Source organism: Ciconia boyciana, chromosome 16 (assembly GCF_034638445.1).
Source record: "Ciconia boyciana chromosome 16, ASM3463844v1, whole genome shotgun sequence".
In the NCBI taxonomy this organism is placed as follows: Eukaryota; Metazoa; Chordata; class Aves; order Ciconiiformes; family Ciconiidae; genus Ciconia; species Ciconia boyciana.
The window spans coordinates 1,401,846-1,429,620 of record NC_132949.1 but is presented as its reverse complement, the minus strand read 5'-3'; the positions used below and the strand labels follow the sequence as shown (position 1 = coordinate 1,429,620).

The window sequence follows — 27,775 nt, the reverse complement described above, 5'->3', positions numbered from 1 at the left end:
CCCAGGGGTTTCGCCCTCACCCCGTTGCCGTGGCCGCAGCACCCTGCCCGTCTCCTGTATGCACCGAGCTGGGGAGGCCTCTGTGGGTGCCTGGGAGGGTGCCCGTAACAGGGGGTCAGGGTCCGGCCGGGGGTGCCCGTAACTGGGGGAGGAGCAGGGTGCCGCTGGGGGTGGCCGCGCCGGGAGGGAAACTGAGGCAGAGCAGCGAGCAGAGCCGGCGCCAGCAACGGTTCATATATTTATTCATAAGCCAAGTTATCAATAAAAAAGTTCCATACTAAAAGGCCTTTACATAGAGTTTGCTGTTCATAAAACCTTTGTGTTTTTAATCCTTTTTTTCCTTTTTTTTTCCTTTTTTTTTTCTTATTGGTTTTTCTGTTTTGTTTTTTTTTGTCTCGTTTTGTGTTTTTTTAGTGTTTACACTGGAAAAGCCCCCGCCGCCGCCGTGCGGCCTGTACACATTTACAGCGCGGGGCGGCGGCGGGCAGCGGCGGGCAGCGGCGGGCAGAGCTCGGCGGGACGGGCCAGCGTCCGCCGGCACCGCGGCCGCCCCGCTATTGCACTGGGGCCGGACGGCTGCGGCGGGACCCCGGGGGGGGGCCGGGAGAGCCGCCCCGCCAGCCCCCTGCCCGCCTCCGCGCCCCAGCCGTGCCGGGGGCCGAGCCCCCCGCCCTGCCGCCGCGTCCCCCCTATATACAGAGCTCCCCCGCTGTCCTCGTCCCAGCCAGGCTGGGGGAAACAGTGCACTGAAACGGAAACGCGACCCCCCCCCCGCCCCATATTATTATTAATTTTTTTTGTTGGTTTTTTGTCTTTTTTTGTCGTTGGGGTTGTTGGTTTTTTTTTTTTTTTTGTTGGTTCATCTGTTTTTCCATAAAACTTCCCGGAAGAAATACAATATTTACACGCAAAATAAATAGAACAACACACCTGATTTCTGCTTTACCTGCTGGCAAACAGTCAGAGGTACTAGGGAAAGTATGGCTTGTAGGGGAGCCCCCCCGCACCCCCCGCGACGACGACGATGATGATGCCCCCGCAACCCCCCTCACCTCCCCCCCCCCCGGCCACCCCGGGCTTTGCATAATTGCCGGGAAGGAGCCCCGCGGCCGAGGGGACGCGCGGGGGGAGCTGCCCGTCCCTGTCCCCCTCCCCACGCCCGGGGTGGGCACGGGGGGTCAGCAGAGGATGGGCACCCCGTCGGCGGTCACCAGCCGGCCCGTGGTGGGGTCGTAGGTGCCCGCCAGGTAGTAGAGGTCCTGCCGGTCCTGGTACTTCTTGCTGCGGGTCATCTGCTCGTAGTGCTCCCGTCCCACCACCTGGCACTTGTGGGAGATGGTCTGCACGTCGTTCTCGTCCTCATGGCACGACTGGTACAGGGCGTTCTGCGGGGGGGGACGACGACAACACGGCGTCACCGGCCGCCCCCCCTCGCCGGCGTGCCACCCCCCCCCCCCCCCCCGCCCCGGCCCGCTCCTCACCTTGCCGTCGCTCTGCCGCTTGCCCAGCTTGGTCTCCTCGGGGTGGTAGAACCACTTGACCTTGACCACCATGTTGCTGCCCCAGGACTCCCACATGCTCTCGATGCGCCCGATGTAGGGCAGGTTGGGCCGCCCGGCCGAGAGGAAGACGGCGCAGTCCCCGATGCGCAGCGTCTCCTTGCCCCGCACGATGGCCTTGTAGAACAGCTTCCGCGCCTTGCCCTTCATGCCCCGCCGCTGCGGGGGTGGGGGGGAGAACGGGGCGGGGGGTCAGGGACGGCGTGCGGACCCCCAGCCCCACACACACCCGCCCCGCCAGACCCCGGGCAGCCGGGGGAAGCAGCGCCGAGCCGGGGCGGGATGTTCCCACAGCACCCATCCAGCCCCGCGCACCCCACAGGCGTCCTGCCCCGTGCACCCAAGCGCCGCAGCCGCTGTACCCAGCACCCTGCGCCGCGCACCCAGGCACCCTGCCCAGCGTCACGCCCACGTCCCACGCACACAGGTACCTGGCCCTGTGTGCACCCGGGTGCCACGGCCGGCGTACCCAGGCACCCTGCCCCGTGCACGCAGGCACCCTGCTGCACCCACGCGCCCATGCGCTTTGCCCGTGCGCAGGCACCCTGCCAGGCACCCGTGCACCCTGCACCCACGCACGCTGCCACGCACCCATACCCCTCCACCCGTGCCCCGTGCCCCCAGGTGCCGTGCCCGCTCCTTCCCCCCGGCCGTGCCGAGCGGCGGGCGCCTGCGGCAGGCGCCGGCCGTACCTGCGTGGGGTTCCCCGACCACCTCCAGAGCTGGCGCGCGGGCAGGAAGGCGGAGATCTTTGGCCGGTTTTCCACCGAGGGCAGGCGCTGCCTCCGGGAGAACTCTTTGGCTTTGGAGAAGCTGAGGGCCTCCTTGCGCTTGAGCTTGGCCTTGGGGCCGGCGGCGGCGGCCTTGGTGAGGAAGCAGCGCTGCGGCGCGCCGCTCTTGGAGCGCAGGGCCTCCGGCTGCGCCAGCAGCGCCGGCACCGGGTGGGAGAGGCAGGTCTGGAGGAGCAGCGTGGAGTCCTCGTCCTCGGAGCTGTAGGAGGAATCCTCGTTGTCGGAGGAGCAGAGGCTGGAGGTGGAGATGGAGCCGGAGCTGGAGGAGGTGGAAGAGCCCGAGGAAGAGGAGGAAACTGAGAGGCGGGTCATAAAGCGCGAGGGCACGTCGGCGCCCAGCCCGCCCGCCTCCTCATCCTCGTCCATGTCCGAGTAGGAGCTGTGGCAGTCGCTGTCGCAGTTCAGGGTGAACTCGGCCTGGCCCGAGTATTTCCGCAGCGCCAGCCCCACGGGCAGCTGGTGCACGGGCGCCCGCCCCTTCCTATCCTTGCCTGCCAGGGCCGCGTGGGCATAGCCGTGGCTGGCCAGGGGCCGCTCCAGCTTGGCCCCAAAGTCCTTCTCAGCCAGCAGCAGGGCCTTGCAGTTCTTGTTCTTGGGGGACGTCACCCCTTCGTGGTCCAGCTTGACCAGGTACTCACTGCCTGCCTTTCTCCGGCTGCTTTTGCCCATTTCTGCCTCCAGCCGCTCGGCCTTCTTGGAGCGCAGGAGTTTCTGGGCAGCCGGCAGCACCAGCCCAGCCCCGGCCCCGAAGGAGGCGTAGGAGCTGGCGATGCGGCTGAAGGAGTCGGCCCCGAAGCCGTTGCCGAAGACGGGGGCGGCGAGGTGGTGGTGGTGGTGCACGGGGAAGATGGCCTCTTTGGCCCGCAGCTTCTTGGCGCTGCCGTTGACCTGGAAGAGGTTCTGCAGCACGGCCGTGCCCTTGCTCGCCGCCTTCCGCTTCGTCTGCGCCACCGCCGACCAGCTCAGCAGCGGCCCGCCGCGCCGCCCCAGGAAGGGTTCGCTCAGTACCGGCGCCTTGCCGCCCGACAGCACCTCCGTGGCTTTGCCTGGCGGGAGACGGGGGTCAGGAGGGGGCTGGCGGCCGCGAGGGAGGACGGACGGACAGATGGACGAGGCAGGGATGCTCCGGGACTGCCCCCCATCCTGCACGGCCTTCCCTGCAGCCTGATCTCCGTTCCCCTGTCGCTGCGGCGCCCTGCGCCACCCCCTCCCTCCATCCCCGGCCCTGCGCCCTTCCCTGCGTCCTGCCGTGCCCCGCTCCCAAACCCCTGCACCCCATCTTTCCCTGCATCCCCTCTTCCTGCCTGCATCCCTGCCTGCTTCCCTGTCTCCTATCCTCCCCCACACCTGCATCCCAACACCCTTCCCCACATCCCAGCGCCCTTCCCCACATCCCAGCGCCCTTCTCCGCATCCCTGCGCCCTTCTCTGCATCCCAGCGCCCTTCCCCGCATCCCAGCACCCTTCCCCGCATCCCACCATCCCTCACACCAGCACTGCTGGCACCCCCTCCCTTGGGCACCCCAGGGGAAGGTGGTCCATGTGTGGCAGCCCCCCCCCAATACCGCTTTTGTCCTTGCCGGCCGCCTTCTTGCCCGAGTTCTTGGGGGGCTCGGGGCCGTCATGGCGGTCCGGGCAGAGGCTGGGGGGCAGCTCGCTGGGCGGGGGCACGTCGCCGCACGACCGCTTCGTCCGCCGGCAGGAGCTGGAGACCAGCAGCGCGGGGGACGGCTCGGTGCCTGCGGGCAGAGCGCGGGGTCAGGGCCAGCCCCGCTGCCCCCCCCCGCCCACCCCCTGCCCGCGGCCCCCGCCCCGGCCCACTCACACTGGATCTTGAAGTCGGGGGGCAGCAGGCGGATGTTGGAGACGGCGATGTGCCCCGTGTCCCCGTCATCGAACTCCACCATCACCGCCTCGGGGTCGTCCTCCTCCTCATCGCTGGAGGAGCCTGCTGCACGGGGAGGGCTATCGGGATGGGGCAGGGGTCCCTGACCCCCCCCGGCCCCGCCGGCCACCCCCCACACACACCCCACCAGCCACCCGCGGCCGCTCCTCACCTCGCACCACGTTCCCTGGGTAGAGACACCGGGATTTCTGGCTCCAGTAGGCGCAGACGCGGGTGCCCGGCGGCAGGCTGCGTCGCGACTGGGGCCGGACGTCGAGGACCTGCAAGGAAGCGGCGTGCTGGGCTCCGTGGGGCGCGCCGCCCGCCGGGACCCCCGCCCCGGCCCCCCGCCCCGCTCACCGCCTCCTGCAGCAGCTGCTCCTGCGAGTAGATTCGCTGCCGGTTCCCCCGCTCGCCCTCGATGATGATGCTGTAGCTGGGGAGGGGGCACGGAGAGGGGGGGGGCTCAGCGCCCGCCCGGCCGCCCCGGCATCCCCGCCCGCGGCAGGGACCCCCACCCCGGCCCCCACTCACATGTCGGGAGGCTGGATGGTGCGGACGCTGCCGGCGTAGAGCAGGCTGTCCTCCTTGGGGATGAGGATGTGCAGCCCGTCCCGCAGATCCTCCTTCTGGATGGCGCAGGCGTGGGGCAGGGGGGAGCGGCATCCCACCCGTGCCACCCCCGCCAGGCAGCCCCCCTCCTCCTCCTCCTCCGAGAAGCTGCTGTTGTCGTCGAAGTCGAAGTCGTCCTCCACGGTGAAGCTCTCCAGCAGCTTGCTGACCGCCCGGCCCTTGCACTGCGGGAAAGGGAGCGCAGGGTGGGCGGGGGGCACGGGGAGGGGGCTGTGCCGGGGCACGGGTCCAGCCCCTGCCTCTCACCTGCTTGGTGGCCACTTTGCTCTTCACCTTGGCCAGCTTCTTGCCCTTGCTCAGGATGGTCTTGGCGCTCCGGGGGGAGAGGGCCAGCGAGAGCGCCCCGTTCTTTCGCTGCGGGAGGGGAGGGGGTCAGAGCCGGCCGAGGGCCCCCCCCCCACGGCGACCCCAGCCCTCTGGGGCCCACCAGCGGCTCCCAACCACCCCAGCCCCCGCACCCCACGGGCCCGTCGGTGCTGCCAACCGCCTCAGCACCCCCAGCCCCTGCGCAAACCCTGCACCCATCCCTCTGCACCCCGCGGTCCCTGGGTGCCCCCCCCATCCTCTGCCCCCCGCACTCACCCTCAGGGCTGACTGCAGCACCTTGCTCTTGCGTGTGGCTTTCTTCAGCCTCTCGCTGGCCAGGCGAGCCCCCTCGTCCCTCGGCCCGAAGTGCCGGGGGTCGGTGCCGGCAAAGAGGCTGCCGGCGGGGGCCGGGGCGCTGGGGCCGCTGGGGGCCGGTGGCCGGAGGCTCTCCTTGGGCTTGGCCTTCAGCTTCTTCTTGCCGCCCTCCTCGCAGCCGCCCGCCTTCCGCCGCGCCGGCACCTTCTCCAGCTTGCCGGTCCCCGGCTTCACCGGCCGCCGCTTGATCTTCACCTCGCCCTCGGGGCTGCCGAGGCGGCAGGGCCCTGTGGGGGGGACAGGGCTCAGGGCACGACGTGGGCGCCCACCCGGCCCTGGTGCGTGCGCGCAGGGGGTCCCCGTCCCCTGTGGACCGCTGGCATCCCCGCGGGGCGATCCCGTTACCTAGCAATCCCTGCCTTTCCTTCTTCTTCTTCGCCTTTTCGTTGGCCTCCATCTTCACCACGGAGGACGGGGAGGGTCCGAGCACGGCCACGGGCACCGAGGGCAGCAGGGACAAGCCCGGCTCGTCGTCACCGTCCTCGCTGTCTGTGTCCCCATCGTGCTCGTCTGCAAGAGGAAGGGGCAGCAATGAGGGACCCTGTGCACCCAGGGTGGCCCCTGCACCCCCCACGCCCAGGGAGATGCTGCTTCCCCGTGCAGGACGGGGTGGGCTGGGGCTGACCCCAGCCTTGCGGGACCCCCCGGCACAAGCCACCCCTGCGGCTGGATGCACCCCCATGGCCCGGCCCCCCGGCACCCGCTCCGCACGCGCAGCCCCGTGCCGGCCTTGCCTTTGAAGCCCGCCGGCTGGCGGGGATCGGGGTCCTGCGGCTGGTACTTGGTGGCCTTGGAGCTCTTGGGACGGGACAGCTTCTTCTGGATGCGGCCACTGGGGTTGGGGTCTTTCCGGCGGAAGGGGCTGATGCCAGCGGGCAGCCCTTTGCTCTTCACCTTCTGCTTCAGCTGCGACACCTTGTGAGCCACCTTGCAGGCCAGCTTGCCCTGCGAGCCGCTCTTCTTGCACCGCACCTTCTCCTGGGGGGCACAGGGAGGCTCGGGAGGGGGCTGGCACCCCCCCAGCCCCGGGGTGGGGTCGGCCGGTGGTGGGTCCAGACTCACCGGGGAGCCCTTGAGGCTGCCGAACGCCGCCTCGGCCAGCTTGCTCATCTTCTTCTTGGGCTCGGGGTCCCCCCGCAGCTCGGCGCACAGCAGCGACAGGCTGGTCTTCACCGCCCTGGAGGGGAGCGCAGCGTGGGCACGGCGCCCGCCGGACCCCCCCTCCCCCCGATGGATCCCGCACCCCCCTGGCTGGATCCTGCACCCCCGGATCGATCCTGCACCCCCAGCCACATCCTGCACCCCCCGTCCGCCGCCAGCTCCCCCCTTCTTTCTCCCCTGCCCCGTAACCTTCACTCGCTCGCTAATGTTTTGTGACATAAAACCTAGAGATTAATTTTTTTTTTTTTTTCCCCCCTCTTCGCCTCCGTCTTAATTGAAGGAACCATTTAGCGCAGATTTAACTGTTATTACCAAACGGGGGGGCCGGGGGCCGCGCGCGCACACGCGCTCCAAGCGTGTTTGGACTCGCTCGGAGGATTTATGCAAATGGGCCTGTCGGGAGAGGCAATTTGTAGCGGAGAAGGACAATTATACAGGGCCCGGGAGTGGGGAAACGGCTGCGCCGGGCGGCTAATGGGTAATAATAAAGCGCCGGCAGCGATGAACGCCGCTGCAGCGTGACCAATGGCTTTATACGGCGCAGATAAAGAGGCTTTTATGCAACGCTGCTCCCGCAGCCGGCGGGGGGGGACGCGGTGCTGCCGCCCAGCCGAGCCCCCCCACCGCAAGCGGGCTGAGAGCGGGAGCGCGCCGGAGCGAGTGGCCGGACCCCCTCACCCCCCGCCCCGAAATGCGGCTGCTGCTGACGGGGGCGGGGGGGGATGCGATGGGGCGGCCCCTGAGCAGCGACACCCCCACGGCGGGACGGCCGGACCCCCCGGCAGCAGGGCTGGTGGCCCGTCCCCGGGGACAAGGAGGGCACGCGGCGCCGGTCACTCACTTGACCTTGCGGCTCTCGGCCCTGCCCAGCGTGCTGGAGTGCTTGCGCTTCCTCGGCCGCCCCGGGCCGCGCCGCGCCGGGCTCCGGGAGCTCTCGTCACGCCTGCAGCCGCGGCAAGACCGGGGGCACCCTGAGCCACGCGGCTGCCGCAGGCGGTGCCCCTCCGCCGAGCCGGACTGAGGACGGCCCCAAACTCATCACACCGGTGACTGCCACCGCCGTCCCACTCGGCGGAGGGCGCTCCCTCCCCGGCCTCCCCGCTTCCCACGGGCCACCTCCCCGCCTGCCCCCCCGGACCCAGCAGGGACGGGGACGGGAACGGGGACGTACTCGTGGTCGTGCCGCCTCTGCAGCTTCACCAGCTCCCGCTGCTTCTCCTTGTAGCGGCGCTGGAGCTCGGCCAGCCGCATCCGCACCTCCACCTCCTGCGTGTTGAGCTGCTCGATGGCCGCCTTCAGGGGACAAACCTGGGGGCCGGGGGAGGGGGCGGGCAGCTCGCAGCGCCGGCAGCCTCAGCCCCCGGGCTGAGACCGGGCACAACTCATCCCACCTCCCGCACCGACCACACACGCGGAAACACTCACGGCCTTGGTTTTGGGCGTCCAGGTGTACTTGCGGCGGGGGACGCGGGCGCGGGGCGGCGGGGAGGTGGGCAGGGGGCTGAGCACGGGGGGGCTGCCCTCCCGGCTGGCCGCCTCCACCAGCGACCAGGCGGCCGCCACCGTGGCCAGGTTCTGCAGGTTGAAGGCCAGCAGGTCCTCGTCCTCCCCTGCCGGGACGGGAGGTCAGCGGGGCCAGCACGAGACGCGCCCCGGACCCCCGCGCTGCCCCACGTGCGCGCTTGTGCAACGGCCCGTGCACGCACGCACGCGCCACGCTGGCACCAGAACCACCACGGGGGCCGTGCGGGGAGAGAAGGGGTGTCTGTGGGGCAGGGGGTGCCGTGGGGCACGGGGCCGTGCCACGGGGTGCCATGTTACGAGCGGGGTGTCCGGGGGCGGCCGTGGGGCCGCACAGGGAGTGGCGGCGGGCAGGGGGACGGGGCACAGGGTGCCGCACGTGCGGCATGGCCAGCGTCCCTGGGCGGCCGTGGGGCCGGGGGAGGCCGGGGCCAGGCGCGCAGCGGCGGCCAGCGATGAACTCATCGGCGAGCGGAGCCAAGGCCAGGGCTGGGAGGGACGCGGTGACGCACCCCATCCGGCCGCCCCATCTGCGGCGGGGCGAGCAGCGGGGAGCGGGGCCCCACGGCCACCACCCCCCGCCCCCCCGCCCCACAGCGGCACGGCCCCACGCCACGCACGGCCGCGGGCAGCACCGAGCACGTGGGGCCCCGCTGCCACCCGCCCGCGGCGGCGCTGGGGACGTGCCAGGCCGGCCGGCCGGCCTTCCCCGCCGGGGCCCCCGGGATTCCCTGGGGGAGCCGGGCCGGGAGGGAATCCCGGCGCCTGCCCGGAGCCAGCGCTGGAGCAGAGCCCCGGAGCCGGGCTGCGAGCAGGGCCCAGCCGCCGGGCACCGCGCTGCACCACCAGCATGCGGGCAGCCCGCTCCCGCTGCCGCCGGCGCGCGTGCGGCCCCGCGGCGCGAATGGGCGCGCGGCCCCCCACCGCCAACACGCGTGCGGCCCCCCAGCCCCAAAAACGCAAAGGCAGCCCCCCCCCTCTGCTGCACCGCAGGCGCCCTGCCCAGCCCTGCTTGTGCAAGAGCTTGTGCAAAAGCGGCCCCACTCCCGCGCGCGCCACACGAGCCCCCCGTTGCAAGCCCTGCGCGCGACACCCGCCACGCGCCCCCGCGGGCTGGCAGCGCTGCGGGCGGGGGGCGCCGGGGCGCCCAACCGCCGGACGGGGGGCACCGGGAGGACAGGGTGCCGTGGGGCAGGGGGTGCTGGGGGGCACCGGGGGCCGCTCACCTTCCAGGGCCAGGTCGCAGCGGCGCCGGCGCAGCTCCAGGTCGGCGAGCTCGCTGAGCAGGGCGATGCCAGGGATCCCTGAGGCGTGGGGGGCGGGCGAGGGGGGGGCCGGGGGGGGCTCCCTGGGCGAGCCCAGCGCCGGCAGCTCCCCCAGGTCGATGCCAGCGGCAATCAGGGCCTCCAGCCCGCCCGGGCAGCCCTGTCGCCCGCTGGGGCTGTCGCCATCCTCCTCGTCGCAGCTGCCCTCCGGCTCCGAGCCATCACTGTCACCCTCTTCCTCCTCCTCCTCCTCCTCCTCTTCCACAGCGGGGGGCAGCGGGGAGGCCCCCACCACCGGCACCGGGTGCTGCTGCTCCGGTGGGCTCTGCTCCGGCGCTCCCTGAGCCGCCTCCCGGCGCACCCCAAAGGGCACCGGCGCCCGCTCCTCGGCAGCCCCCGCGGCCGGGGCCGGCCCCCGCTCGCCGCAGAGGGACCCCGGGGCGAGGAGGAGGTGGTGACGGTGCAGCAGCGCCCCGGGACCCTCGGCCATCGCCCCCCCAGCTGCCGGCTCCCGCAGGGGGCCCGGCTCCCGCAGCACCTCCCCGGCGGGGCTGAAGGTCCGGGACTGCTCCGGCTCAGCCGGCGGGGAGCCGGCGTGCATAGTGTCGGGGTCAGCCGGCTCGGCGGAGTGCGCCTCGGAGAAGCCCATGCCAGCGGCTGGGTAGCTGTAGCCGGGGGGCAGGTCTGCAAGGAAGCAGGCGATGCTCAACAGGGACCCCCCGGCACCCCCCCGGCGCCGCAGCCGCCCTCCTCTTCCTCGCCGCCCCGGTCCTACCTGGCTCCAGGGACTTGGGGTAGTCGCGGGGCGGCTGCCCCTCTCCGCGCTTGTCCTCGCCGTCGCTGCCCTTGCTCTGGACGGGCAGGGGGCTGTCGGCCGGGGAGCGGGGGGCCACGGCGGAGCTGGCGGCGGGGCAGACGGGTAAAGTGCAGGGGGCCGCAGGGAGGGCCACGGGGCACTTGGCCGGGTGCCGCAGGGCGGGAGAGTGGCAGCAAGGGGACAGCTTGGGGGGCCCGGGGGCTGCCGAGGACAGGCCCTTGGCCGGGGGGTTTAAGGCAACTGCTTTGTGGGAGGGTTTGAGGGGCTTCTCGGGACCCCCGTCCTCCAGCTCCAGGGGCTGCTCCTCCGGCTTCCGCTGCGGGGGACACCGAGGTCGGCACATGCCAGCCCCACAGCCCGGCCCCTGCCCCGCAGCCCTGCCCAGCCCCCTGCAACCCTGCCCCACATCCCGGCCCCGCATCCCCCAGCCCTGCCCAGCACCACACAGCCCAGCCCCACGGCCCGGCCCCTGCCCCACTGCCCGGCCCCAGCCCCCCAGCCCTGCCCCGCATCCCCCCTGCCCTGCCCCTCGCGCAGCAGCGTCTCACACCCCAGCCCCACATCCCGCAACCCAGCCCCACATCCCGCGCTGCCTCTCCGACCCCAGCCCCCTCCTAGCCCCGCATCCCCACCCTACGCCCCAACCTCGAGCCAGCCCCGCGTCCTCGAGCCAGCCCCGCGTCCCAGCCCCACAACCCCGCGCCCCCGCCCCCTCACCCCCGCCACCCCCAGCCCCGTGGGCACCTGGACGTGCGCCTGGCGCTGGATCTCGAGGGCCTGGGCCGCCCGCTGCTGCTGCTGCAGGGCGTAGAGCTCCTGCTGCCGCAGGAACTGGGAGCGCGAGTACACGGGCAGCTGCCCCGTGTGCTGCAGGTGGGCGCCGGGACCCCGGCCCGGGTACATCGGGGGCCACAGCGATGCCTGGTCCATCACGTCGGCTGCCGGTGGCGGGGGGTCAATCAGGGACCCGCCTTAGGGTCGCCCTGCAGACCCCAGCAGTGCCCTCCCCAGCCCTGCAACCCTGGCAGCACCCGCAGGGACCCCATCTCCCACCCCTGCACACCCGGCAGCTGCAGGGACCCCCATCTCTTATTCCTGCACCCCCAAAAGCACCCAGAGGGACCCCATCCTCCCCCCGTGCCTCCAGCAGCACCTACAAAGACCCCATCTCCCACCCCTGCACCCCCAGCAGCACCAACAGGGACCCATCTCCCACTCCTGCACCCACAGCAGTACCAGCAGGGACCCCATCACCCTCCCCTGCATCTCCAACCCCCCAGCAGCACCCAGAGGGTCCCCCATCTCCCACCCCTGCACCCCCAAAAGCACCCACAGGGACCCATCTCCCACCCCTAAACCCCAAACGCACCCAGAGGGACCCATCTCCCACCCCTGCACCCCCAAAGCACCCACAGGGACCCATCTCCCACCCCTGCACCCCCAAAAGCACCCACAGGGACCCATCTCCCACCCCTGAGCCCCCAAACGCACCCAGAGGGACCCATCTCCCACCCCTGCACCCCCAAAAGCACCCAGAGGGACCCCATCTCCCACCCCTGCACCCCCAGCAGCACCAACAGGGACCCATCTCCCACTCCTGCACCCACAGCAGCACCCACAGAGACCCCATCTCCCACCCCTGCACCCCCAGCAGCACCAACAGGGACCCATCTCCCACTCCTGCACCCACAGCAGTACCAGCAGGGACCCCATCACCCTCCCCTGCATCTCCAACCCCCAGCAGCACCCAGAGGGTCCCCCATCTCCCACCCCTGCACCCCCAAAAGCACCCACAGGGACCCATCTCCCACCCCTAAACCCCCAAACGCACCCAGAGGGACCCATCTCCCACCCCTGCACCCCCAAAAGCACCCACAGGGACCCATCTCCCACCCCTAAACCCCCAAACGCACCCAGAGGGACCCATCTCCCACCCCTGAACCCCCAAACGCACCCAGAGGGTCCCCATCTCCCACCCCTGCACCCCCAAAAGCACCCACAGGGACCCATCTCCCACCCCTGAACCCCCAAACACACCCAGAGGGACCCATCTCCCACTCCTGCACCCCCAAAAGCACCCAGAGACCCCATTTCCCCCCCACCAGCACCTCCAGCCCCAAACCCCACAGCAGTACCCCTGGGGCCCCCAACACAAGGGGGCACGCCCACCGCCATCCCCCGTCCCAGGCTCACCCAGCGTGTGGGGGGTGCCGTGGGCGGGGGGCTCGGTGGGCAGGATGACGAGCTGGGCAGGGGGGTCTTGGGAGAGGGGGAAGACGGGCTGCATGGTGCTGGGCATGGAGGCAGGGAAGGCGGGCGGCAGGTTCTGGTGCAGCGCGGGGTGGCCGATGCCTGTGGGGCCGGGGGGCTGTCAGCACAGAGGCTGGGGGGCCAGCACCCCGCTGTCGGGGGGGGGACGCACCCAGCCGGCCCCCCTCCCGCACCCCCCCCCCCATCCCGTTTGCCGGCAGCGCTGACCGTAGGAGTGTCCCCCCATCCAGATGGAGGGGCTGCGGGTGCGGGGCAGCCAGTGCGTGTGTGCCGGGTGGGCGTGGGCAGCGGGGTCCCCCCCGAGCTGCCCCGCCGGCAGCGAGGAGCCCCCGGCGATCATCAGGTGGGGGGTCAGCTCACCGGGACACCCCCCGGACGGGTGCATCCGGGCGAACTCCACCAGGTCCTTGTTGTCCCTGCAGGAAGAAGGGGAACACGGGGCGAGGGGCAGGGTGGCACCGTAGGGACCAGCCCCGGCACGCGGGGACCCCCCCGTCCCCCCGCCACGGGCGCTTACTGGAGAAGGAGCTCTCGCCCCGGCAGCCCCAGGCGCTCCTCGCAGAGCCGGCCCCGCTCCTCCTCTGCCTCCAGGTCGATGAGGTGCATGGGCCGCGCGGTGCCCGCTGTGCCGGGGACAGGACGGCGGCATCAGCGTGGCACCACCAGCCCCCCACCCCACCCCCCCGGCCCCCCTCCCCGGGCCATACCTTTGATGCCGGCAGCCGCCCGGCCCTGCCGCCCAGAGCTGCCGCCGCCGTAAGAGGGTTCGGGACGTCCGAGCGTGTCCTTCTGCCGCGCCACGGCCACGGCGATGCCGACGGGCGGCTGCCGCACCTCGCCCTCGCCGGGGGCCAGCCCGTCGTGCTCCCGGCCGCGGGCACAGTCCGGCCGCTCCAGCTCCGGCTGCCCCTTCCCCGGGGGGAACTTGGCGTCCTGGTGGGCGCAGCTGCCCTTGACGCCCCCCAGCCCCACGAAGGGGGGGCCCTTCTGCCCCCCCAGCAGCGCCTGGTTGCTGTATTTCAGCAGGTTCTTCATGGCCGAGACCTCGTCCGGGGCGGCCGGCACCTCCTGGCCCAGCACCGAGCCCTGAGTCATCAACGCAGCCTGCTGCAGACTCGTGCCGAAGGGGTCCAGGTAGGGCCCCTTCCGCTCCTCCGCCACGGCCAGGGGGGGGCCCTGGCCCTGCACGCCCCAGGGGGGCAGGGGGGGGCCGCCGTAGCCCAGGGCGCTCAGCTCCAGGGGCTTGCGCTTGCCCTCGGGGCCGGGGCCGGCCGCGGCCGCCTCCGCCTCGGGGTGCTGCTGGTGCCGGATCCGTGCCACTTTCTGGGGACCCGGCCCCGGGGGGGGGTCCTTGGGGGGGCCCTTCTCTAAAGTGCAGCAGGAGGGGCCGACCCGGACGCCCAGGGGGTCGGGGCGGGCGGCGCGGGAGCAGTCGGGTGCCGGCGGCACCTCGAAGTAGCCCTTCTCCAGAGCACCCTTGGGTGCTGGGCCCCGGCCGGCAAAGGGGGGCCCCTCAGCTGCCCCCCCGCCCAGGTACTCCAGCCCCTTCAGCCGTGCGCCGGGAGCCCCCCACTCCAGCCGCCGCTCTGCCGGGCCCTCCGCCTTCAGCGAGTGGTGGAAGGGGCCACCGTAAGCGGCCGGGGGCTCGGCCCCCACCTCGGCGTGCCGGTCCTTGCCCTCGGCACGCTCCAGCCCGCCGGCCTCCGCCGCCACCTGGAAGGAGCGGCTCTTGTCCGTCAGGTGTCCCACCGAGGGCACCAGCGTGGCCCCGCTCAGCTTCAGCTCCCGGCCGGCCGGCTCCGGCAGCGGGCACAGCACCTCGGAGCCGGCGTGCAGCTGCAGGCAGGGGAAGGAGCCGGCGGCGGGGCCAAGCGGGGCCGGCCCGGTGGGCACCGCGTAGGAAACGGCGTGGTGCAGCATCTGCCGCCGCTCCATGCACTCGCCGTAGGGCTGGGGCGCCTCGGGGGCGCCCGGCTCCCGCTCGCCCCGGCACGGTTCCTTGGCGCTGCAGCGGCCGGCGCGGGGCAGGGCGCTACCGGCACAGCTGGGCAGCACGGCGCGGCCGACGTCACCCTCCAGCCCCTTGGCGCCCAGCAGGCAGGAGGCAAGGTGCTTGGGGCGGCCATCGCCGGCCCCCCGAGGGGGCAGTCCCTCCTTGCAGTGCCCCTCCGGCGACACCGGCAGCACCGCTTTGTGCCGATCCTTGGGGTCCTCCTCGGGCGGCCGCTCCTTGGGATCCCCCTTGCCCGCCTTCTCCTTGCCCGCCAGGAAGCGGTCGTAGTCCTTGGGGGTCTTGGGCAGGGGTCCGGCCTCCCGCTCCCGGCTGCAGGAGCTGGTGGGGGGCCCAGGGGCGGCACGGGCGATGCCGGGGAAGCCGTGGCCGGCAGGGAGCAGGGCGGGCTGGGCGGGCAGGTTGCGCAGGTAGAAGTTATCTGGAGGGGAGGGCGATGGGTGAGCCCCCTGCGGCCCCCCTGCCGAACGACAGTGCGGTCGGGGCACCCGGGGCTGCAGCCGTGCCAGCGCCGGCTCCCCGCTAACCAGGGGAGGAGCGCGGGGGAAGGCACGGCCTAATTAGCTCCATTTCCCACCCAAACAATGTTCCCTATTAAGCGCCCGCCACAATATTGTGAAAAGCGAGAGCGGCAGCGGCGGCTGGGACGGGTGCCCACCACCCCGTGCCCGCCGGTCCCGCTCCTCCCCGGGGACCCAGCGCTTGCTCTGCCGCCAGCCCCGACGCCGGGCACCGGCACTGGGGACGGGTGCTGAGCCCCCCACCCCTGCCCGGCAGCCTCCCCGCCGTCCCCTGACAGGCTGGGGACACATGCCCCCATGGGGGACCCCGACCGGCCCCAGAGGTTGTGGTGGCACCGCGGTGCCATGCCAGGACCCCGGTACCTGCCTTTCTGGCTCTCGTAGAAGCGGTGCTGGCCGTAGAGGACGTTGCTGTTGCCGTGGTGGTCCAGGTGGCTCATGGGCAGGAAGGTGGAGGCCAGGCTCCCAGAGAAGCGGGGGTACCCCGGGGCTGGGGGGCACAGCGGTCAGGGGGGCCACGGCACACTCGCAGGCACACGGCTCCCCACGGCACCTCCGTGCCGTGCCACGGCACGCACCGCGCCGCAGTAGCCCGGCCACGCGCCGCTCCGGCCATGAATGCTTTGCCGGAGGCTGTAATTCCTCCAGGCCAGGGACCCCCCCGCCCGCCCGGCAGCTGCCGCTGAGACCCCGCAGACTCGTGGCGGCGGCGGCCACATCGCGGCGGCTCGGCACGGCCCTCGCAGGCTCGTTAGCCGGCACGCTCGGGCGGGCCGTCCATCAGCGGCGGGCGCTGCGCTGCCGGAACCGCGTGCGCTGCCCGGCCCCCCCCCGCGCCCCCCCCGGCACGCTGCGCGGGCCCCGGCACACTGGGAGCCAACTGGCAGCCGGTCAAACTACCAGCTGGGCCGGCTGCCAGGGCCCCGCGCCAATACCACCTCCCCGCTCCTTAACTCTGTCGGCCCTCGCTCTGGCCGCTCAGGTGGGGACGGGGACGCCGGCGTGCCGTGGGGCACCAGGGGCAGCGCCGGGAGCCCCCCGCTCCCACCGCGTGGGGTGTCCGTTTAACCGGGGCCACGGGCGCTGCCCCGGGGGTCCCCATGCCGCAGCCTGGCACGGGGGTCCCTGCTGCGGGAGGGGAGCGCAGCCCCCGGTTCATCACCGGTGACATGAGCGGGCCTGGCCTCAGCCCAGCTCCTGGCGCGGGGCAGGGGTCTGCAGCCCGGCACGAGCCTCTCCAGCCCGGCACAAGCCTCTCCAGCCCGCCCCGAGCCCCAATTGTGGGAGGCTGAGCCTGGTCCCCGTGGATGCCCAGGGGGGTCTGTGGGGGACGCTGCCCCCCCCCGCCGCCACCCCGAAGCGTGCTGCGTGCCAACCGCACGCCCGCGCCGGCCGGCTGCCACGACCACCCCGCGTGCCAGCGCCTGGGAGGTCCGGATCCCGTCCGCGCGGGCCGGACGTCACCTGCCAGCAGCGGGCAGAGCCCCGGCCGCATCCCGGCCACCCCGCAGGGACACCCCACGGGGACACCCTGCCCGCCCGCCCCGGGGCGCTGCCACCCGTCCCTGCCCCGGCGCCCGCTCACCTTCGTGGGAGTGCGAGAACCAGATCTGGGAGGTGCCGGAGTGAGGCCCGCGGAAAGCCGGCTCCGGCGGGGAGGCGGTGGGGCCGGCGGGGTGGCTGGGTGCCCCCGAGCCCAGGCTGCTGCTCAGGAAGCCCCCCATGAAGGAGGAGGTGGGCGCGTTCCCCATCAGGCCGCTGCCGGCTGCGGTGGGACAGGAGAGAGTCAGGGAGGGCTGCCCGCATGCCCCCTCGCACGCCCGCCCCGCCACGCTCACTCGGGCACGCTCGTGCACACTCGTGCACCCGCGCCCGCTGCAGGGCTGCGCACAGCCCACGCTGCGTTTGCGCGTCCCTCGCGCACACTGCTTGTGCACGCGCCATCCCTCGCACGCACGCACCTCTCGTGCACGCACGTCCCCTGCGCGATTGCACCCCTCGCGTCCCCTCGGCCCCACAGGGCTGGTACGCGCACCGGGGCGTGCGAGGCGCAGCAGAGCCGTGCGAGGGGCGCCGGTGCCCTGCCCTGACCCCGTGTGTGGCACACACGTGTGCGGCACACACGTGTGCCGGCACGTGGGAGGCTTTGCACACGCGTGTGGCTCCCCACGCTGCTGCTCTCCCCCCGGCTCCAGCGGCAGCTCTGAGCTGCTGATGGACTCTGGCTGCCCCCGCTGCCGGGAACGAGCCCGACCTCCCCGGGGCTCGGGCTGTGCCGAGCCGTGCCAGGGCGAGCCGGGCCATCCCGCTCCCAGCATGGGCAGTGGCAGGAAGGCTGGGGACACGGGGACAGCCACCCGTGACCAGGACAGCAGCTCCCCAGGGCCGGGACACCACGGGGCAGGGGGGGACTGGCTGCGGGCAGGGGTGCATGCGTGTGCATGTGCGTGCACGTGCACACGTGCACGCGTGTGCAGGGAGGAGCAGGCATGCAGGGAGGACACGGGTAGCGTGGGAAGCGCGGGACAGGGGGGCAGCCCTCACCTTGACCCCCGTGGCCTCCCCCACAGCCTGGGGGGACCCCAGCACCCCCCGGGGAGGCCCAGGCCGGCGCTCCCCACCCCGGCCGAGCTGTGAGATCACGGTGGAAACATCGGAGCCGGTGGCCAGCGGCCGGGAGGGAGCCGGGGGGGGGGGGGGGGGGGGGAGCACCATCCGCCCCTTGCCGCGTGGCCCCGCTCCCCGCGTCCATGTGTGTGCCGACGTGGGCTGGCGGGGCCACGGCCACCCGCCCCCTCCCCGGCACAGCTCGGCACGGCACGGTGCGGAGGAGCCTGGGCTGGCCGGCCGCCCGGCCGGGGCAGGAAGCGATGCTTTGCTCTCTAAGCCGGCCCACGCTCCCCAGCTAATCCCTCCGGGATGCCTCTGGGATGAGTGTCGGGGATGTGGTTTCAGGCAGCTCGCTCCTTCCTGCGCCGGCCGGCCGGCCGGGGACCGAGCCCGGGCAGGGGCCGCGTGGGCCGGGGGCATGGCCGCACCCTGTCCGTGGCCCTGGGAACCGGCACCACGCGCCCCCGGGGCCGGACGCTGCATCCCCTGCACTGGCACGCACCGGGACGGGTGGGCGCAGCCCACGGGCCGGCCCGGCCGTGCCAACGCGTGCCGGAGGAGTTGTGCCCGGTGCTGCCCATGGGCAAGCGCCCCGGTGTGCCCCGGCCCCGGCCGTGCTGGGGGACCCCGCCGCGGGGTGTGGAGCCGGCAGCGTGCCGGGCGGCTGCGCTGGGCAGGAAGCCGAGGTTTCCAGAACGAGCCTTTTCTGGAAGCTGTGAAACAGGCTGTAAAAAAATAACACCCCCCCCCGACGGCGGCGGGGCCGGGCTGGCGTGGAGCGTCCCAGCGGGGCTGGCGGGGCCGCGGCTGCCGCTCCCCACACCTCCCACCTGCTGACTCACGCCCACTGGCATGGCCGGATCCCCCGGCACACGCTGGCCCCGCGGCCGGCCGTGCGGTTCCCACCCGCCTCACACGCCCACATGCACGCTCGCCTTGGCCCCTTGCACGCTTGTGCTCTGCCCCGTGTTGCCACGGCTCAGTGTGGCGTGGCACGGCTCGAGATGGCAAAGCTCGGCATGGCATGGCACGGCATGGCGCACGGTCAGTGAGCAGCCCCCCTCCCCCCCCGGCTCTGCCCTCTCCAGCTGCGGTGCCGGCGAGGGTCCCCGAGACCGTGCACAACTCATCTCACCCGTGAGCTGGCAGTGCCGGAGGAGCCCCACACCGGGACGGTTGCGTCGCCGTGGGACTGGCTGCCAGCATGGGGCAGATGGGCAGCGGGGTCCCACCCCGGCCCCCCACCGCCCCCCGGCAGCATCAGCCCGGGAACTCCCTGGCCGGGCTCCCTGCGGCCAGCGCCGTGAGTCAGCCTCACCGGCACCGCTCCCGGCTCTGGCACCAGCATGGCCGGCAAGAAAATCCCCCATGCTGGGCGCCAGCGGGGAGGGAAGGGTGGCCCCGGCCACGGCCACCGGTCCCGGCCTCTGGCGGCTTTTTGGGGGCCGTGTGGGGCTTCACACCTCACGCCCATGCCGGGAACTCCGGCAGTTCCAGCACGGCTGTGAAGGCACCGTGCTGGCCCTGGCCACCCCACAACCGCCCCGGCACACCCCTGGTCATGTCCCACTCACCCCCACGCCAAGCCGGACCCTGCGGCAGAGAAACCGAGGCAGGGCAGGGGGCGGGGATGTGCTGGCAGGTTTTGGGGCTGGCGGCACCCGGGACCCCCCAACCGGGGCTGGGGGGAGGCGGCAGCCGGAGGAAAGGGTTAAGAGGGAAGCGAAGCTGCTTCCCCTCATCACTGCCAAACCGCAGCCGGGGCGGGCCGGGGGGGGGGGCTTTTCGCCTTGGCCCCAAATCCACAGAGGGTCACACATGTGACAATCGTGCCAGGTCTCAGCAAACCGCACCGACAGCACCGGGCGGGGGACGCGGGCTGGGGGTGGGCACTGGTGGGACGGGGGGGGGCAGCAAGGGGCACTCCCCCCCACCCCCAGCCACTCTTCACCCCCACGCCGAGCGCGGCGCAGATGGGAATGTGCTGGGAAGATGGAAAGTTTCCCCTGCCAGCAAGCGGGGCCAGGGCGGGCGTGGGGGGGCCGCAGCCCCGTGGGGGGGTCACTCCGGCCACGGCTGCTCTGGCCCAGCAGGTTTCTGGGCCGGGGGCCGGCAGCGGGGTCCCCAAGGCGGCGCTGCCGGGAAAAGGAGGTGGTCGCCGGCCCCCCTCTCCGGGACGCCCCGGCCCTGCCCCTCCCTGTGGCTCTGGGAAGGTGGGGGCTGCACCCCAGCAGCCCCCCCCAGCACGGGCGCACGGCTGCACCCTGATATTTAGGGGCTCTGTTTTGCGGAGGGAGGCAGGGGGGCTGCAGCCCCCCGGAGCCCCGGGCAAGGTGACGGTCCCCGGGTCCCCACGGCAGCGGGGACGTGCGCGGGGCGCAGGGTTGGGTTACTCCCTCGGCTATTTCAGGGCTGGAACATTCCTGGCGGGGCCGGGGCCGGGGCCGCACGCGGAGACACCGGGAGCTGGCAGGGACCCTCCCGCACCGTGTCCCCACGGCCGGGCACCCCAGGAAGGTGCCGCCCCCAGTCCCTGGACCCGGGCAGGATGTGCCCCCCCCCCCCGCTTTGTAACCCACGCAGCCCCTTTAAATATTTGGCAAATAGGAAATAAGTGTAATATAATTTCCTCGGTGTTATAATTTAAGATTAATCCATATTGTTATGGCACTAAATAAATGCTGTAATATTGAAATGCAGTTCAAATTAGCTTGACAGAGTGCCAGAAGTACAATTAAAACGTTATCCGATGGGTAATCACACGGCAGTCGCTCCGTGCTAAGTGCCACTCGCAAGCTGTCGGCTTTCGACGGAGGGAAGGGGAAGCCGGAGCCGCCGAGAGAGGCTGCACGCTGCCGCACGCTTGCACGCTCGCCGGGGCCGCGCGCTGCACCGGGGCTGCGCGCACGCACCGCTCGGTGCCCGCTGCTTGCACGGGGCTCGCGTGGCCGACGCACGCGGCTCGCACGCTGCTCGTGAGGACGGCGCACGCCGCCTGCGCGGCCGGTGCACGCAGCTCGGTGCCCGCTCCTTGCACGGCCGACGCACGCGGCTGACGCGGGCTGCTCCCCGCGTGCTCCTTGCACGACTGGCACACGCTGCTCGCAGGACCGGTGCACGCTGCTCGGTGCGCGCCGCCTGCACGGCCGGCACAGACGACTTGCACGCCCAGTGCATGGCTTGCACGCCAGACGCACGCGGCTTGCAAAACCCAGAGGCCATTTTGGGAGCAGCCGCAGGCCCGGCCCAGGCCGGGGCCGTGGGGAAGCCAGGGAGGACCCGGGGGGTCCCAGTGTCCCACGCTGCACGGCCCCGTGGGTGCCTGCTGTCCCATAGAGGCCAAACACGTGGCCCCCCCAGGGGATCCCCCCCAAACCTGGGGCCCACGGTGACCCCATCCCCCCCGTGACCCCTTGCAAAGCATCGCACCCGCGGGGTCCCAGCTGCCCGTGCGCTACGCGGGAGGGAGCAACCCCGAGGGGCTGCGAGGACTCGTCCCCTCTGTCCCCCCAGGGCCGGGGGACCCCAGCACCCCATGGGGTCGGATCCTGCCCCGGAGCAATGCTGCGGGCAGGCAGGGCAGCAGGCAGGGCAGCAGGCAGGGCAGGCAGGGCGGCAGGCAGGGCGGCAGGCAGGGCGGCAGGCAGGGCGGCAGGCAGGGCCGTGCTGCGCCCATCTGTTTCGTTTTACGGAGCGGATAAAGAAGAACTCAAAGAATGAGATTATTGGGCGAGTGTTTATTTACCGCGGAGGGGGTGGGGGGGGTGGGGGGTGCAGCCCGTGTGAATCTCTGCAGAGCCACCGAATCGCCAAATCCTGCTATTTTTATTTTCCTCCGTAATTCCCCGCTCGGCTGTCGCGTATCGCTGCCATCAGCACCGGGAGAGGAACCGGCTGCAGGGGGGAACGGGGATGCTCCGGGCCGGGGGGTCCCGAGGAGCCAGGGGTGCCCAGAGGGGCACCCGAATGCTCCGTGGAGCCCGTCTGCACCCCCAGCCCCCACTCGGGGATCGGCCAAGCCCACCGTGCACGTGGTGCACGGCCCGCAGAACCCGGTGGCAGCAGCGCCGGCGGCACTGCCGCCAGCCCCCCCCCGGGCACAGGACCCCCCCAGGCCAGGCAGCCCCGGGGACGCAGGGACGGGAGGTAAAGGCCGGGTGCCCGCAGCCCAGGGTGCCGAGACCCCCCGCGCTCCCCCACTTTGGGGCAATCACCGCTATTACCGGCGGTGACCGGGGCTCACGGCAGCTGCCCGGATCGCACCGTGTGGCCGCTCAGGCCGCCCGTCCCCCCGGGCCCCGGTGCGCAGCAGCAGCGTCTCCGCACGGGTCCAGCTAATCGCTAACGAACAGATGAAACCACTCCAGGGTAATTCCACAGGATCTGGGGTTCTCCACATCCCGCTCTTCCCACCGGACACACGCGCGCGTGTCCCACCCCGGCACAAGTGTGGCTAACGAGGAGCAGACGAGTTAATCTCAAAATCTGTTTTAACTTTGACACCTACTTTTTAAAATGCAGCGCATGCGGCGGCGTGGCCGGGCTGGCACGCGGTGCCAAGGGGGGGAGCGGGGAGCCCCCGTGCCACGGCCGTGCCAAAGCCGTGCCGGTGCCACGCCGTGGCCTCCCAGCTCCTCGTCAGACCCCGTCTTCGGTCACTAATGAGGAAGCTGCGATGTGGAGCGGCTGCAGCGCTGGCACCCAGCCCCGTATCACCACCCCGGCCGGGGGTCACCGTCCCCACCTGCCCCCCGCCATCCGCCCCCCCCCCAGCCACGCCGGGGAACCGCGCAGCACCCGGCCTGAGCCCGGCCTGCAACTTAATCCAGGGAGGGGGACAGCTGCGGGAGCCCAGCCGGCCGCCAGCGCCGGCTCGCCGCCCCGACCACCACCACTGGCACGCACACCCGCACCAGGATGCACACCCGCACCACCACGGCTGGGCTGCACACCCGTACCTGGCTGCAAAGCGGCACGGCCACGGCCAGACTGCACACCCACACCGGGCTGCAAACCAACACCGGGCTGCAAACTGCCACGGCCGGACTGCAAACCGGCACCAGGATGCAAAGCAGCAGCACCGGGGTCAAGCTGCACACCGGCACCGCCACAGCAGCGGTGCTCCCGGCAAAGCCCGGCGCGCTTGTGCAAGCCCCCCCGGCGCTATTATACATTGCAATGCACCGAGGGCTCCGCCGCGGTGACAAACAGCCCGGCGCGATCTCAACTATATATTAGTCCATAAAAACGTCAGAAGGACAAAAATTGAGGCCCCGGCATAAAGCATGGGCTCGGCTGAGCCTCTGCCGAAGTTTCCTACCCCCCTGCCCGGGGCGGGGGTGTTGGGACCCCCGGCCCCGCTTGGCACGGGTGTGCCGGGGTGGTGGGACCGCGGCCCCCAGCCGGGCTGTGCCCCCGGCAGTGCCATGATCGGGGAGCGGGGGCTGCACCCCAGCCTGGGCTGGGCTCCTGGCAGCCCCGGGGGTCCCCGTGCCCCTGACCCCCCAGCACCGGGCAGGGCCGCGGCTCCTCACGCTCCAGCGCCGTCTCGCACCGTCATTTGCATGGTCCCGGTGCCAAAACCAGACGCAAACCGAAGCATTTGTTTGCAATAACTGCGCAGCCCTGAATTATGGCTTTAATAAAATCAAGCTAAACAGTTTTTATCTCCCCTTCCCAGGGCAGCCTCCGGCCCCCGGCACTCGGCAAAGGCTCCTGGGAGGTGTAGTCCGGCCCGCTGCCGGGAGCCATTTGGGGGAGCGTGGCCGGAGCCCCCCCGGCCGGCACGATGCCCCGGGGCTGCCGCGTGCCGCACCGGCCCCGCCACCACTGCCCGGCAAACCGTGGGCTGGCTTTATTTGCTGGGTGGGGTAATTATCAATCATCGGCGTTAATTACCGCTCCGCACGCTGCCACGGCTCCCGGCCCCGTGGCACAGCCGCGCCGCGGGGACACCGGGGTGCCGGGCCCAGGGACCCCCCCTCCCGCTGGCCCCGGCACCGTGCCGGGCACTAAATTATCATTTTTATTCGCTTGAGCAACGTTCCCGTACGCGCGGGAGCCTCCAAGCGCGACTCGCCGGGAACGGCTCCGGCTGCGCCGGCCCTGCCAAAGCCGAATATTTTTAGCTCTTTCTGTTGTTGGGTTTGGCTTCTCCTTTTTTTTTTTTTTTTTTATTTTAAGGCGAGTTTCTGCTGGGGTATTTTTAGCCTGATCCATTTAATTTTAACAACCTCCATTGCATTCGGGCTCCCATGTGTCGCCCAGGCCCCGGTGGGCGCGAGGGTCCAGCCGCCGCTTCCGCGGGGACACCGCCACGCCGAGAAGCCGGAGGGAAGCCAGCGGCACCCCAGCGCCGGCGTCCCCCGGGGATTCCCCCCCCTCCGGCCACCGCAAGCCAGAGAGGGGCCGAGCCCCCACCCTGGTCCCCCACCCTGGGGACGGGCACCAAGCCCCCACTCAGGCCCCCTACACCCCAAAGCCAAGGGGAGGCCAGGGCGGCCCCCCCCAGCCCGGTGGTGGTCCTGGGGGGCCCGGCCGCAGCGCCGGGGCTGCCGGCACAAAGCAAAACCGCCCTGGCCACAGGCCTGATCCGGTGCCGCCTCCCCGGCACCCCCCGTGTCCCCCCCCTTCCCTCTCCTTCCAGGAGCCTCGAGCCCCGCCGCCACCCCCGCGCCGGCCCGGCCATGCCCCCCGCCCTAATCCACGCACTAATTGTAATCCCATTAAAGCAGATATAATTTTATTAGTATTCACAGCTCATCAAGGCGGCGACAATAACCGGCGCTGCTGCCGTGCTGCGGCGAGAAAACCGCCTGTGCCGGCGGGAAGCGGGGGGCCCTGGGCAGCACCGTGCCGAGCCGGCACGCCGCAACACTGGATCCGGCCCTGCTCCCGCTTCGGCTCCGTCCCGGAGCTCGGTGGCAGCAAATGGGCTCCCCGCTGCCTGCGCCCCGCTCGCTGCCCCCGCTCCCTCAAAGCCACCCTGCGCCGTGCACCCCGCTTTGGGCACCCTGCGCCCCGCTTTAGGCCTGCACGGCCGCAGCCGAGCGCACGCCGCACACGCCACCGCAGACAAAGCCGAGCGGGCAGCGCATGCTGTGGATGCCGGCGCAGTGGCCTGATCCGGCGAGTCCCATCCCGGTGCCGGCACGGTTGGCCGTGCCGTGCTCGGCCGCACGCCGTGCTTTGTCCGTCTCCGGCAGGACAGCAGCTGCGGAGGCGAACGCCTGCCCTGCAAACCCCTTCTCACCCTGACACTTCGGCGCTTTATAGAGAGCCGGGGTTTGCTGGCCTTTCCCCGCTGCCGCGCCACGGCACCGCCGCTCCGGCCCCGCGCATAACGGCCTCCTTGTTCGCCCAGAAAACGCTTCCTTGTTCAGGCACCGGGATCTCGCCGGGCCGGCCCGGGGGTCGCGCTCCTCCTGCTCCGGCAGAGCGGGCGGGCGGGCGCGGGGAAATGCCCCCCGTGTGCGTGAGCCCCCATACACCCACCCCCCAAAACCACCGGGCGCGGTGACAGCGGGCGCGGCACAAAGGGGAGGCCGAGCCCCCCCCCCCCCCGGCGCCCCGGGCCCCCGCGCCCCTCCCGGCCCCCCGCCCCGCCGCCTCTGACCTGTGTGCGTGGCCATCGCGATGGGCGCGGGGAAGTACTTGGTGGGCTGGAAGTGTCCGGGGGGCTGCACGGCACCGTGTGCCGAACCCGCCACGCGCCCCGCGCCGTGCCGGTGGCCCAGGCTGCCCCGCTCCGACAGCAGCCGCGGCGGGGGCGCGAAGTCACGGCCGTCCATGCCGGGGACACCCACCCGCCCGCGCGTCGCCCGCGGGGGGCTCGGCGGGACCCCGACACGGCTCCTCGGCGCGGCCGGCGATCCTCAACGCCGCGGCGGCGGGCCGGGCTGGGCGGCGGCGAGCCGCGCTCCGCGCCGGGGCTGCCGGCTCATCCTCCGCTCCTGGAGCAAGGGAGAGAAGGGAGAACGTGAGGGAGAGCGCGGCCGGGCCGGGGGCTGCGGCCCCCCAGGATCCCCCGTTCCCCCGGTGCACGGCCCCCTTCTTCTCCGGTACCCCCCCCCCCCCCCGTGCACGGGCCCCCGGTTTCCCCGCTACCGCTCCTGCACGGTCCCCGACTCCGCCGCCATCCCTGGAGCACAGCCCCCCCCCCCATTTCCCCGTACCCCCAGTGCACGGCCGCCCCCCTTCCCCCCCGGTTTCCCGGTGCTCCCGGAGCACGGCCCCGGCCTCCCGCCCGCCCCGCCCCGGCCGCCCGGAGCTCGGGCCCGGCCGCTCCCCGCTGCAACGCTCGTTGTTCTCCCCGCTGCTCGGGGCCCGCTTCCCCGGTGCACGGCCCCGTCCCTGCCCCGCTGCCCGGGCCCCGGTTCCCCCCCCCCGCTGCGCGGGCCCTTATTTCCCCGGGTGCTCGGGCTGCGTTTTACCCCGATTCCCCCGGTGCTCGGCCCCCCGCTCGCCCTCGGTTTCCCCGGTGCGCGGGCCCCGTTTCCCGGTGCGTGGCGCTCGCCTCGTCCCCGGCCTCCCCGGTGCGCGGGCCCCGTTTCCCGTCGCCTTCCCCGCCCCGGTTTCCCTTCTCCCCCGGGCCCCGCGTCCCCGCTCCTTCCCCGGCGCACGGACCCCGCTCTCCCCGGTCGCCGCACGGCGCCTTCCCCGCCCCGGGCTGCGCGGCCGCCGCTCCCCGGCTCTCCCCGGCCCCGCTCCCCGCCCGCCCGAAGCGGCGCGGAGGCCGCCCGGTGCGCCGGGCCCGCCGGGGCATTGTTCTCGGCAGCGCCGGGGCCGGCGGGCCCGATCCGGCGGGGAGACGGCGGCTGCCGGGGCCGGGGCCGGCGAACAAAGGGGCGCGGAGCAGCGAGCGCGGCCGGGGGCCCGCGGCCCCTCCCGGCCCGGGGCTGCGCGGCCCGGGGCCGCGGCGGAGCGAGCGCGGCCGCATTGTCCTGGGAGCGGCGGAGCGGCCCGGGAGCGGGAACGCGCGCACGGCCAGAAAAGGGGCATTTTGGTAACTAAAACTGAAGGCGAGCCCGGGGAGAGGGCAGGCTGTGAAGGCGACAAAAACCGTAACGAAAAAAAGACAAAAAATGTTAAGGGGGAAAATAACTTGAGGCGAAAAATTCCACGCAAAAAAATTCTAAGGCAGAAAAGGCTCGATGCAAAAAAAAAAAAAAAAAAACAAACAACAAACCACGTTCTAACGCACAGAATTGTAAGGCGGGGATTTTTAACGCGAAGGTTTTTAAGGGAAAGAATGTTTTAAGGCAAGAAATTAAGGCCAAAAAAACCGGTTTAGTGCAAATAAAATTTTAACGCAAAAAAATCAATGCAAAAAAATTTTAAGGCAAAAAATTAATGCAAAAAAAAAGACATTCGGAGGCCAAAAAAATTGCAAAGAGACGTTTTAACGCAAAAAATAAGGTAAAAAGGCATTTTAAGGCAAAAAAAAAAATCACGCCAAAAGACATTCTAAGGCAAGGAAAATAACGCAAAAAAAAAAACATTTTAACGCGAAAAATTAATGCAAAAAACCATTTTAACGCGAAAAATTAATGCAAAAGGACATTTTAAGGCCAAAAAATAATGCAAAAGGACATTGTAAAGGCAAAAAAAATAACGCAAAAAGACACTTTAAGGGAAAAGAAATAACGCAAAGAGACATTTTAAGGCGAAAAAAATGCAAAAAGCCACTTGAAGGCAGGAAAAATAACGCAAAAAGAGATTTTAAGGCAAAAAAATATTTTAACGCCAAAAAAAAAAAAAGGCTTTTTAAGGCAAAAAAACCCATAACGCCAAAAAAAAAAATTGCGAAGGCGACCCAAAATAATAACACCGAAGCGCCAAAAAGGAAAATAACCCCCGAAGAACAACAACAACAACAACAACAATAACCGCCCGTACACCCGCCGTTACTTACCGGAGGAGGCGTTCCGCGCGCGGGGCGAGTGCGGTCCCGCCGGCGCGGGGCGGCCCTGCCGGGGTGCGCAGCGTGCTCCTGCCGGTGCCCGTGCACTGCCCATGCACCGGCTGCTCCTGCAGCAAAGGGAACCGGGG

The 27,775-nt window shown here is 71.1% G+C and overlaps 1 protein-coding gene across 11 annotated transcripts; it reads right to left on the bottom strand.

Moving 5' to 3' along the window:
• Window positions 1–226: 226 nt before the first annotated feature.
• Window positions 227–27,775, bottom strand: BAHCC1 (BAH domain and coiled-coil containing 1). 11 transcript variants are annotated; one of them, XM_072880762.1, is made up of 27 exons: window positions 27,639–27,775; window positions 25,341–25,677; window positions 16,701–16,880; window positions 15,483–15,605; window positions 13,291–15,015; window positions 13,101–13,206; window positions 12,791–12,999; window positions 12,506–12,664; window positions 11,057–11,250; window positions 10,271–10,628; window positions 9,457–10,179; window positions 8,135–8,319; window positions 7,881–8,017; window positions 7,551–7,652; window positions 6,611–6,725; window positions 6,283–6,544; window positions 5,894–6,058; window positions 5,450–5,775; window positions 5,114–5,221; window positions 4,769–5,031; window positions 4,595–4,670; window positions 4,407–4,515; window positions 4,175–4,300; window positions 3,915–4,088; window positions 2,252–3,396; window positions 1,482–1,718; window positions 227–1,385 (listed from the first exon to the last, which is right to left on the bottom strand). In XM_072880762.1, exons 2-27 carry the CDS (start codon window positions 25,513–25,515, stop codon window positions 1,179–1,181), a joined length of 7,689 nt encoding a protein of 2,562 aa, XP_072736863.1. In that variant the 5' UTR covers window positions 25,516–25,677; window positions 27,639–27,775; the 3' UTR covers window positions 227–1,178. The 11 variants fall into 11 exon arrangements, with proteins under 11 accessions (XP_072736863.1, XP_072736864.1, XP_072736866.1 ...); XM_072880763.1 differs by having other exon boundaries at window positions 4,175–4,297; XM_072880765.1 differs by having other exon boundaries at window positions 4,175–4,297; window positions 6,283–6,526.